Source organism: Podarcis bocagei (genome assembly GCF_964188305.1).
Source record: "Podarcis bocagei genome assembly, chromosome: 13".
Classification (NCBI taxonomy): domain Eukaryota; kingdom Metazoa; phylum Chordata; class Lepidosauria; order Squamata; family Lacertidae; genus Podarcis; species Podarcis bocagei.
This window is the reverse complement of record NC_138138.1, coordinates 28,757,490-28,769,772: the sequence shown is the minus strand read 5'-3', so window position 1 is coordinate 28,769,772 and position 12,283 is coordinate 28,757,490. Positions and strand designations below refer to the sequence as shown.

General features: G+C 46.9%; 1 protein-coding gene across 7 annotated transcripts in view; it reads right to left on the bottom strand.

The window, feature by feature from the left end:
• CACNB1 (calcium voltage-gated channel auxiliary subunit beta 1) overlaps positions 1-12,283 on the bottom strand; it is a 48,128-nt gene that overhangs the window by 18,050 nt on the left and 17,795 nt on the right. For 6 of the 7 annotated variants that reach the window (XM_081168811.1, XM_081168808.1, XM_081168812.1 and 3 more), the window contains 4 exons: positions 6,452-6,571; positions 1,584-1,706; positions 1,170-1,306; positions 5-81 (listed from right to left, as the gene is read on the bottom strand). In XM_081168811.1, the coding sequence (XP_081024937.1) occupies positions 5-81; positions 1,170-1,306; positions 1,584-1,706; positions 6,452-6,571 (457 nt within the window). Of the gene's footprint in view, positions 1-4; positions 82-1,169; positions 1,307-1,583; positions 1,707-6,451; positions 6,572-10,493; positions 10,665-12,283 lie in introns of those variants that run through there. The other variant, XM_081168810.1, reaches the window with a different exon arrangement.

Here is a 12,283-nt window from a genome sequence, read left to right as displayed (position 1 = left end):
TTACCAGTGGCAGGCGGGGTGGGTCTCCGGGGGCCAGTCACCACATCTCCCAGGCTGGAGGTGGAGTTGTCTCCTGATTTACTGCAAGACAGAAGAGCCATTAAAGTGAAGCAGGGAAACAGGAAGAGGTTTTGGGGTGGGGAAGAGCTGTGGCAAGGGGGAAGAGCCTCTGAGTCCATGCTCAGCACCTTTTCACTTGCAAAAAAAGTAAACTTCTGTATCCCAGTAAGGCTTCATAGTCCTTGGATGTACATCCATCAACATGGCATTCTGCCCCGTTAACACAGTGGACTTGCACTACAGATCTACACTCCAGTTTCAGATTAGATCAACTGTCAAGTGTCCCATCCCTTAGACACTACACAGAATGAATTGGCATTATCCATGGGGATTACAAGAATGAAATATGCTTGAACTGGTGTAAATTGCATGGAGGCTAAGGCAGAGTTGGCCTCCCATTTGTCTTCAACAGACAGACAAGGCTAGGTCAAGGATCAGGCATCCACTTAGAGAGACTTCCACATGGATTTCAAGATCCACATTTTGCAGTCAGGGTCAGGGTGTGTTAGACTAGTGGGATGTATGTCTGTTTCATTTTAGTTTTACTCTGGAGAGGACATTTCAGAAAACAGCCACAGGCCTCCAGAGGAAAGATGGTCTGAAATTGACAGACATCTATTCGCTCTAACACAAAATCTCTTAAGGTCAGTGTAGATAAAGTCCTCGGAATTCTTTTGTTTTGATGAAAGCAAGTTGCTAGCTCTCTTGATTGTGGAGGAAGGTTGGCTATGCAAGGACACTACCTGGGAGCTGCAGTTTGTTAAGGGTGCTGAGAATTGTTAGGAGGCCTCCTTTTCCTCTCCCAGATCTACAATTCCCAGAGCACCCTTCACAAACCACGGCTCCCAGAATAATTGGGGGGGGGGGGGAATCCATTTCCCAGTGCTGTAAATGTATGGTGTGAATGTGGCCTAAAGTCCATCCTGGCAGGTATTGCCAAGCATGCCTGGTAGAAGCCAAGGAGCTTTTTAGGAAGAGGGTTTTTCAGCCCTGCTACAAGACAGCCTTTCCCTGAAGATGGCAGGGGCTGAATGTGGGACCCTGTATGCAGTGGATTCTGGATGGCTCAGCGGCCTCCTCCTCTTGCACCCCACTTCATCCCAACCCACCTGGAGCTGAGTCGGTATTGCCTCATCTTTTGCTCCTGCAGCATCCGCATGTTCTCCAGCTTGACGGGGCTGGGGATGAAGCCGACCTCGCAGCCTTCTTTGACCAGGCGTCCGATCCACCAGTCATTGTTGTATTTCTGGAGTGCAGGGGGCAAAACACCCAAAGCGTGAGACACCCAAAGCGGGCATGGAGAGATGAGGCTGTAGCTTGTGGGTGTGCATGTGTGAGTGGGTGGACCGCCAGCTTGCCCCAACAGATCACCCCTCACTGTCGCTCGCACATTTGGACCCCATGCAGAGAAGGGAGATGCTCAAGAGAGCCTCTCACAGCCCCTTTCTTGCCCAGCTGCTGCACATCTTAAAGAGTAATGGGGTGGGGGACAGGAGACCAAGGTCCTATGTGACACATTGTACCTCTTTGATATGAAGGAAGTCTTTGGGTTCAAAGGAAATAGACAGGCCTTGGACCGGCACATCGTCATTGGGAGATGGATTGTAGCCCACGTTTGTCCTCACAGCAAATGCCACTGGTTTGGTCTGCAAAACAAAAATACAGAAGCATTTTAGCAAAGCAGGGGGGAAACAGGTGAATTGTGCCCCATCAAAAGCCCTTTTCCAACAAAGAAAAAGCGACTTGCTTAATTTATTTCCAGGTACAAAAAAAAACCCCATGCACTTTTCTGCCTTTTTAACAGATCAGTAAAGGGAAAAACACCCTTCTTTACCTAAGCAAGGGGAGGGAGGCATCAATGAATGTGTTCTTCTTGACCCTTCTGGCTACAAAGAAACGCTTTCAAGCCAATGGGCCAATATAGGCATATTGACGCATCTGTACCCAGAAGAGTGACTAAATGAAATCGCCAGAAGTTCGAAACTGGGGCTCCAATGCTCAGAAGAGCATCTCGTTCTTCCTGATGGCAAGCAGAAGCACCAGACATGATTCAAAATAGCAACATATAAAGCTCAGTGGGACAGCTTCTGCTTTGCATTCAGAAGGTCATAGAATCATAGAATTGTCGAGTTGGAAGGGACCCCAAGGGTCATCTAGTCCAACCCCCTGCAATGCAGCCCCAGGTTCAACCCCCAGCATTTCCAGGCAGGCCTGGAGAGTCGCTGCCAGCCTGTGTCAGCATCACAGAGCAAAATAGACCATTGGTCTGACTCAGTATAAGGCAGCTTCCTATGTTCCTAATGATGCAAAACAAAGAGGAAAAGCCACACCAATGTCCAAGGTAGGCCAGGGGCCTTTTTTCCCTGGAATGGCTGATTTTATGCTCTGCGTATCTCACTGTCAAGGAGAAGGAGGTGGGAAAGCAAGCAGCCACTCCTGGCATGAATTCCACCTGAAGCAGCAAGGCAGAGTTGCCCCCCCCCAACCCCAGGCCCCACAGTTAACCCGAGCCTAGTCAACAGATAGCTCCGAGACCTGCTGATGAAGGCAAAGGATGAGACTTGCTGGCTGAAAGCCCAGAGTCAGAGAGCTAGGGATGTTCTGGGTGCCAGCCACTCCCTCCCAGATCATCCTGGCAGCAAGGAGTTTGGACCAGATCCCAGCGGTCAAAACACCTCAGGCATCCTAATTGTGAGGGCTGCTGCGGCAACAGGCTGCGCCAAGAGCCAGTAAAGAAAGGGGGGAGGGAATTGGGAGGCTTAATTAGCTAATTGCATCCGTCAAAGTCCCAGGGCTGCCGTGAAAGCGGGGATTGCTGCTCCAGGGAAGGGAAGGATGGCTTGTGTGATGAGGGCAGAAATGGCAGGACCTCCCCACCACCACTTTCCCTGCTGGCCCAGGCAAGTGGGAAATGCTGGATAGACCAGCTGCGAATCCCCACAAGGTTGAAATACTGCACAGGGGATGGCCCCCTTACACTGGCCACTCAGCCACCCCACTTTGGGATTCTGCCTTCCTTCCCTATGACACTTTAAATAACCAGATCCCAACAATCCCCCTCCCACAACCAGGTGACAAACCCGAGAGTCTCTGCTCTCATACTCGGTTTGGATTTCAATCAATAAATCCTGGTCCTTTCTTAAAGATGTAGGAACAGCCCAAAATGTGCTATGTGCACTCTGTTTTAACTAGGCAGAGGTCACCAACGTGGCACCTGCAGAGGTATTTGTTGGCATCCATAGGGCCTCCCTCCTCCCTACTGAAATGAGGCCTGAAAGAAGCATAGAATAGGCTGCAGTGGATGCTTGGTTTGGGGTATATGCGTTTGTGGGGAGGCACTTATAACAATTCCTTTGATTTGCAAACTCCCTCTTGCTTCCCATTCTTGAATAAACCATCCACATCTGTCTCCCAGATGCAAGGGTTAAAGCCCCACATCTCAGCTTCCAGTCCATGTTTTAAGTGAAGACTTGATGGATGAATGGATTTTCTTGAGCTGCCCCTGGGCAATTTTCTGCGGTTGTGGCACCTGTTGCAGAAACATGCAACCTTAGGAAGGCAAGCCAGAGCAAGACACCTGTAGGGTACATAACAGAGTGTGCTGAAAGGAGGACTGGGGCCCTGCCAACCCGCAGCAGAGCCCCCTGGCTTTTGCGGCATTGCTTTCTGAGGCCAGTTCACTTCAATTGAGAGCAGGACTCAAGCTTCCTCTTCCCTCTTCTGCCTCCTGGAGTGATAAAACGTTACCATGCCCATTAGCCAAATTAATTTGCGGGTGCCTGGCCAGCCTGTGATTTATGGGCATCGATGGGCTTGAGCCAGTTGTGAAGAACATGGTGAGAAAGTAGCCATGTGGCAGTCTGAAAGCCAGCATGGTACGGTGGTTCGAGTTGTAGCCTAGTGCCAAAAACACATGGGTTCAAATCTTCACTCAGCCATGAGGTTCAATGGGCCAGTCGCCATCTCTCCATTGGACTTGACACCACAAGGTTGTTATCAGGAAAAACAGAGGAAGATACCATTTATAAAGTTAGCCCATTGGTTCCCCAAGTTCAGTATTGCTCACCAGTGACTCTCTAGGTTTCAGGCATAAGTCCTTCTCAGCCCTGCCTGCAGATACCTAGAACTGAATCTAGGAGTTTCTGCATGCCAGCCACAGACCAGATGACCCTTGGGATCCCTTCCAACTCTATGATTCCCACTTGACCCACTGAGTCACAGCCCTTCCCGTATTTAGTGTAAGATAAGAGGGGAAGAACCACATACACTGCCCTGAGCTCCTTGAAGAGAAGATGGGATATTGAACACAGTAAAGCAAAATTTAAAAACAGAAGTCTCCTTGGGACCATCAGAATGCCACTCATCATCAAGCTGACGTTTGCCTGGAATGCTCTGTTCTCAGTTGTACCTATGGAAAAAGGCGCCACCCATGTGACACACTGGAGTTTCTGCAGAAACAGAAAGCTGGGATGGGCAAGAGAATGACAAACAAACAAACTCAGGGGGGAAGTAGCAGGTCCCAGCAGAATCCCACGTTGGGTGCCTTGCTTGCTCCTGTCACATGCAAGATACACAACAAAGATTGAGATCTCTGATTGCTAGACTAAGCATGTTTTAGCCATTTGAATGCTTCATTTGACCAAAGTGATTTTGTGTAACTTGGATTGCCCGTTTTAATGCATGCCGGCTATTGTGTCATAATATCAACACGCTCTCCTTCATGATCTCCATTACCTGGCATCCATTTTCCACTCCTGGCATTGACCCATCTGCTCTTCTGCAGGAGTGGAGAGTGGGACCCAGAGTCTCTCCCCCCCTTGCTCACATGACCTACTTAAAGAGCACGTGCATGGCTTCAAAATCATTTTCAATCCAGTTCTGCTGTTTGGTGTCCAAGTGGCATCCATAACACACAGCTTCATTCGCCAGCTCTGGCTGGTGATCCAGCTGCCACCCGAGAGAGAGAGAGAGAGAGATTGCTTCTGGCTGCAGTAATCCATGCTCTAACAGCATCCAAGCTGGACCACTATAATGCACACTGCATGGGCTTGACTATGGAGAGGATTTGGAAATTTTAACTGATAATAGAATAGCCAAGGCCATTCACTGAGTCTAGAGCCTATCACACCACTGTGAAAGAGCAGCACTAGCTGCCAGTTTGTTCCTGTGCGCCATTCAAATGGATCGTGTGATTTGAAGCTTTTAGAACGAGGTTGGGGAGCCTGTGGCCAAAGGTAGCCCTTGGCCTAATTTCATGCAGGTAGTGGGAGCCTAAGGAATAGAAGGAAGGTGGGAGCTGGGGATGATGAGAAGAAAGCTGAAATAGATGCAGCAATAGAAGGACGAAAGAGAAACTCCTGTAAGAATTCGTGTAGACCTCTGGAAAAAATAATTATCTGTCCTTCTCCTTGCAACTTGGTGGATGGGGGAGGAAGAGCGGGCAGGAAAGGAGGGGCTCTGTCCACTTTAGGTTTTGGCTCTGGCCCTACTCACTGCTGGCTCCAGCTCCTCCCACTGCTGGCATTGTATCCAGAATACAGAATCCGTAGCTCAATAATCCCTTTAGCATTTTGATGGAAGCTCTCCTGCAGGGATATTTTGCTGCCAGGGGCTCAGAGGTAGAGGCCTACTGAGTTCAAAAGCACAGAGGCAGACAGCCAACTAGTCGAAGCAAAATATGGAGCAACTGAAATCAATTTGTAGTCCTGGTTTGTGTGTGCATGAACACTGAGCCCAAAAGCCAGTTAACTGATCCCACTGAGGCTTCCATAAGCCAGCTGGGCATCGTTGTAGTTAATGTTTCCCTCCCTTAAATTGCAATGTTTGGTAACAGCCAGCTTGTTTAATTAACGTAAGGCAGTGTGGACAAGAGTCAGCATTACGAAACTAGCCTTAACAAACCGTACACCGGCTGTGACCACCCGTGGAAGGGACATGCCCCCGGAGAACACCTGTAAAGGAGGCCAACTATGCTGTAGGCGTTGCAGGAAGCTACAGGGAGAAACAACCCACAGAAATAAAGGAAAAATTAAAATGAGGGAGGGTGGCAGAGTAGAAGGATGGAAGACCTGAAGTCCACAGAGCCAGCAAGACCACCCACTGCTGAGTCAGGCAGGGTCGCATCCATGGCATTCCCTCCAGCAGGTACAGGATGTGATGGGCTGTTTCTTTGGTAGGGACAAAACACCCCCCTCCACTTTCCTCTCTTACGTGCTGGAGGATGGGCCATTGGGATAAGCTGCTCCCCACAGACTCTCACATGGATCTCAATGGGACTCAGATCCTGAATCAGATCCTGACGCTAGATAGCTTTCCCCAGCAGGCTGCATTACGAAAACCATCTCCCCCACCCTACCTTGCAATTTCTCTAGGATGCTTGAAGTTACTTTACCTTTGCCTTCTCCAGCTGTGCTAGGGCTTGGCGTTCTGCCTCCTTGCGCAGGGCCTCGCGATCTTCCTCCAGTGACACATCGGAATCCGAGGGCCGACTGGTGTAGGACTCAGCAGAACCCTAGAGGGAGGAGGACAAAAGAGGGGTGGTGATGGGGTAGGTTAGGCTAGGAGACAGGAAGCTGCCTTATACCAAGTCAAACCATCGGTCCATCTAGTGCTGTCTACTCTGACTGGCAGTGGCTCTCCAGGGTTTCAAAAGCAGGTGTCTGTCCTAGTCCTATCCGAAGATGCTGTGGGTTGAACCTTCTACATGCAAAGCAGATGCTCCACCGCTGGAAATCAGCAAGGACTCTGCCTCCCGGGTCCTCATGTGACCTTAATGCAAGGCCTTTGTTAACTAAGCAGGTGTAAGCAGATGCTGGCAGCCTGCGCTTCCTCCCCATCTCTTCTCTCACACCTGAGCCAGCAACCTCATCTGCCTGCTGGTTAGGCCTCTGGAAAGCATTTCGCTCCATCCTGGCATTGCATCCTGTCATTCCTGGGCAGCATAAGCAGCCCAGCCAGAGATACCGTTTGTAGGGGAATGAATCCCATCTGCTGCCTTCAAACTAGAGAGTACCTACTGCTGTTGAGCCATAAGGCTGGCGAGGTTGTTTGCCTTTGGAATCTGAGCTTAGTCTACACCCAGAACATTGGACAGCAGTCGTGATTTTAGTCATGCTGACTACAGTGTTTCTGACGTTCTTCTCCTGCGCTGGACAAAGGGCACAGGAAGTTGCTGACCAGATGTGACATCAACAAGGGACAGCTAGGGATGAAATTTACATCCAGATGGAAAACAGAAGGATGGGTACCATCACTAATAACACACAGGGTCTATTCTTAGGGCAAGCCCAAACACTGGTCTCACAGAAAGGCAGCAAATTGTTAGTTACCTAACAATTAACTAATTGCTCATGGGGTTTTCTTCCTCAGGTGCCAAAATAACTGGCCTTGGCGTTGGCCACAATGAAGCTTGGTTGAAAAGGGGTTGCCAACATTTGTTCCTCTGTTTCAGACAACACAATAACTTTCTATTCATTTCTTATAACTTATGGTATAAAACATGGAAAGAGTATAATGTACTAAGTCAGCTCTGCAAGACTAGGAGCGATTCAGAGAGATTTCAGTTACGTTTATTTGTGTCTGTCTCAAAATAAAAATTGAACAGTATGGAAATAACTAACACAGGAGATTTTACCTCACACCCAAATAGAACTACAACACAGACCATCTTAAAATGATGGGATTTCCTTGGCAGATCACAACAGGACCAGCTGAAAGGAAAAACGGTCCTTATTTTAACAAATATTAAAACAAAATAAATGTATTTGTGCCAATCTGAATAAAATTATGCAAAACCTAAATTAATAAATTAAAGCATAAAACCACATAACTGAATAAAAGCAGACTAAGGATAATTCTTGGAGGTTCTTAGGCATTTGCCTATTTTATATGGTCTCTTGCCACAGGAGGTTTCTGTTCCATGCAATATATATTTTTCTGTAAGAAGGTAGATTTTTAAATATATTTTTAATAAGCCACACCTTCACCCAAAAATAAATTTGAGAGTGGTATACATGAACATTTAAAATCTATAAACACAAACTAGAACATAACCAACACCACAATGTAATTGAGTAGTTAATGTTTCTGAGAGTTCAGTGTGTGTGTGTGTGTGTGTGTGTGTGTGTGTGTGTGTGTGTGTTGGTGAATCTACCTGATTTAAACCAGTCAGCCAGGCTTCTAATAATGCTGGAATGGCAGTATAGGGAACTGCATAGACTCTAAAGTAGTTTTAAAAGCAATTTAAATCAAACTTGAAAATAATTACAAAAAGCCACAGGTTGGAGGATGACAAATGGTACGACATTGCCTAAGAAAGTGTGTGTGTGTGTGTGTGTGTGTGTGTGTGTGTGTGTGTGTGTGTGTGTATACTTACACTGGCAAATAAAATAAAAAATGCTATAATGCTATCTTATCATAAATGTATTTGATAGGATTCTTGCTTCTCTTTCCAGCCTGGTCCTTCACATGCTTACTTGTTAATCCCACAGGGTTTACTGGGCCTTATATCCAAGTAAGAGCACACAAAACTTAAACTTTATGAATAAACAGGTATTTTCTCGACAGTTACTGAATCCTGGCATTCCCTTTCCCAAGTGAGGACACCACACATAGTCCCCTCATATATAGCTATAACCAAATTTTGCTTGTTTCTTCACAAAGTTATCCTCTGCCTTCTTAACAAACCAATAAAAAAAGTCCTAAACTGAATTGTTGTGGGATTTTTCTGTTCATCTGTGACCTGCCATCGCTCTTGATTATTTTCTTTTGAAAGAGACACTTTCTTCCTGTGAATGGCTCATTAAGGCTCAAAATGAGACGGGCCTTCTTACCCTTTTTCTGAAGAGAGGTAGCTTGACTGGGGTGAGAGTGAGGGGCTGAAATGTCACTGTTAATTAGCAAGCCCCCCTATGAGGCTAGGAGAGGGAAAGTAGGCTCACTGCAAGGACTAAGCTGGACTCTTAAGGGGGCCAGAACTCCACAGGCAGCTGTCAATCAATGTGGAAGGAAAGGATGGAGGGGGCTCACTTCCACCCCATTCTATGCAGACAACTTCTTGAGAACAAAAGCCAAATCTACTGGCGTCTCTCCAATAGAAGTGGATTGCTTTTTTAAATATGTGTTGAACTCCAGGGGGATACAATCTATTTAATTATCTGCAATTGATCTCCTTCCCTGTACCTCCCTGCTGCGAAAGATGCAAACACAAAACAGGTCCTCACCAAATGCAGTCACGACAGAATAAGAGGCACAACCCAAATGCACGTCACAGCGCTCCCCCCACAAACCAAAAAGAGAAACTATGCTGTGGAGAAGGTGGAACAGATTTACAAATAAGGAAAGTCTTTCCGTGGCACTTTCCCAGAAGGCAAGTGAGACCAGAGAATGGGCATCACTACACATTGCAAAGTTGCAAGGAGAGGAATCATAGCAGCCTGCAAAGATGGCATTTGCTAGCAAAGAGCCACAACAGCTTTGAATAGAGATGGCTGAATATCCAAAGAGTACCTCCTAATCCAAAACCAGCTAGCCATGGGTGGTCTTGAGCAAAACATAGCTGCAAGCTTCTTACACACTCTCTCCGGTCTCCTAAATGTCCACAACTTAACTTTTTGCCCTCCAGTTCCACTCCAAAATTGGGAAGCCCACGTAGTGGTAGCTTCTCTGAGCTTGACTGGATGAGATTACTTAAAGAGAGAGGGGTAGGGGGAGTCTGCACCCACAGAATGCACAAGATCTCAGACCTCCAAAAGGTGTGCTCGCACCTCAAGTGTAGTAACCTCAGCCTGATATTCACCAACATCTGGAATTAAGGAGGAGGTGGGGTTGCAATAGAGTTACCCAAACTCCTTCCCCCTACAATAAAACCCTGACTATTCTTTACATAAATGATAGTATTTTAGGAATCTACATAATCTTCTGTAGTGATCGTGCCTAGACAGAAACCTGGAAACATCCCTACTAACAAAACACAGACACACACTGCACAAAGATGTGAAGAATGATACAAAACTTTTCCTGACAAAACCAATATTTGGGAAAAGATGGAGCCAAGAACACCCCCACAGTACAAATGAAGAGACCTGCCAGAGTGGCAGTTAAGGACTGCCACCCCCCGCCCCCCGTTATACGGTTTTGGTCAGGGCTTCCAGTTAATCCCCACAGAAGGGATTTGGGACCAGGATGTCACATTATCCTCTTTTTAGGACCTTTTGATTTATCTAGGGGAGGAGAATGTTCTTTGAAAAGAGAGAAGGGCGGAAAGGAAGAGTTGAGATTCAGAGAGCAAACGGGATTCAGAGTGGAAGGTGAACATAAAAGAATGAGAAAACCATGGTGCTGATGAGAGGAGACTCTCCCCCGAGATGAGCTAGCAACAGGCAGACATGGATAGTGCGGGGAAGGACCCAAATCAGCCAGGATGCATTACTCACCGCTTCTGAATCATCATCCAGCTCGTACAAGGACATCCTGGCAGGTGGCGGCCCTAATAAGGTGAGGGACACCAGGAGCACCTCCCCAATTGGGCAAAGAGGAGGTCGGAGGATGGGGAAGCTTGACACTTCCAGGAACACAGAGGCTGAAGGTGCCAAAGAGCCAAGGATGTCCACCCCCCACCACCCTGCCTGCCACACTTTTGGAAAGAGAGAGAGAGAAGAAAGGAAAACCTGGTTGAGAGGCTTGCTGGTTTGGTAGCTTAGCCTCCTGTGCTACAGGCAGGAGATGGAAAGAGCCAAGAGCTGGTGACGTGCCTCTGAGATGCAATTGGCTTACTCATTTATGTGTCATTTATTAGCAAAGCTGGTGTGTGGCCAGGGCTCTGTGTGTGCGTGCGAGTGTGTGTGTGCGTGCGTCTGGTCTCACTATTTAAGAACTTAGAAATTTTCAGAGTGGGTCCTGTGGTGGAAATGTTTTAGAGCACATTGGAACTTGGGTTGTTTCAATGAGAAACAGGTCTGTTTACACAAACCATTGTTTCACGTTAATAACTCCAGTCTCTGTCTTTCCAAAGTAAAAAGCCGCCTTGCATGCTTGTGGTTTTCTGGATCACAAGCACTGGGTCTTTCTAAAAGAACAAGGCTCTACAGCTGTGTACACCCTGTACAGTAGTACCTCGGGTTAAGAACTTAATTCATTCCAGAGGTCCGTTCTTAACCTGAAACTGTTCTTAACCTGAAGCACCACTTTAGCTAATGGGGCCTCCTGCTGCCACTGGGCCACCGGAGCACAATTTCTGTTCTCATCCTGAAGCAAAGTTCTTAACCCGGGGTACTATTTCTGGGTTAGCGGAGTCTGTAACCTGAAGTGTATGTAACCTGAAGCGTCTGTAACCTGAAGCGTACGTAACCTGAGGTACCACTGTACCTTTAAAGCACATCAGAAGCACATTTTCCCTCCAAAGAATTCTAGCTTACCCTTCAGGGCGTTACAATTCCCAGCAAACTTTAACCAACTGCAGTGCCAGAATTCTTTGAAGGAAAGAATGTTTCTGCTTTGAATGTGTTTTAAAGGTAACAGTGTGCGCACGCAACCTAGATCTCAGACTTTCGAATAAGTAAAAATGTGAAGGTAGAGTTCAAAGAAGCCTGAGACCTAAGGGGACCTAAATGACACTAAATGACCTCTGGGGACTTAACTGGCCAGGAAGCAAGATGTGTCTGATCTAAATGATCTTCACCCATGTTTGCAGGAGCTGAGCACTCTGCATTCAGATATGACACTGCACTCCAACCAAATTGGTTTGTGAACAGTATACCAGCGTAAGACTGGTACAAGGATTTTGTGGCCAAATATAAAGGAGTTCTTCCTGCGCAGTCTCACAATCCTAGTTCCCCAAACCGTGTACCAATGCATCTCACTTGAAATCTAATGTCAAAATGGAAAAGTTGCTGTGCTGACCCAGAAGAAAATGCAGTATCTTTACTAGGCCAGCCCATTTTGTGATATTTTGGTTTGCCTAATCAAAGTGTTGCCATAATGTGGATTTTGGGGTGTTAAAATAGTTACTTTATAACCTAAACACCCATGCCATGCACTTTCATTTAAGTATTTCAGATCTCTTTTCCATTCTATCTCAAGACAGGTTACATTATACACCCAACCTTATTTTATCCTCAGACAGTGCATGACTTCCCAGAAACCAGCTTGCAAGTCTCAAAGCTGGAACAGGAATTTGAACTTGGACCTTCTGCTTCCGAACACTCTGAACGCTAACTGCCCCGGT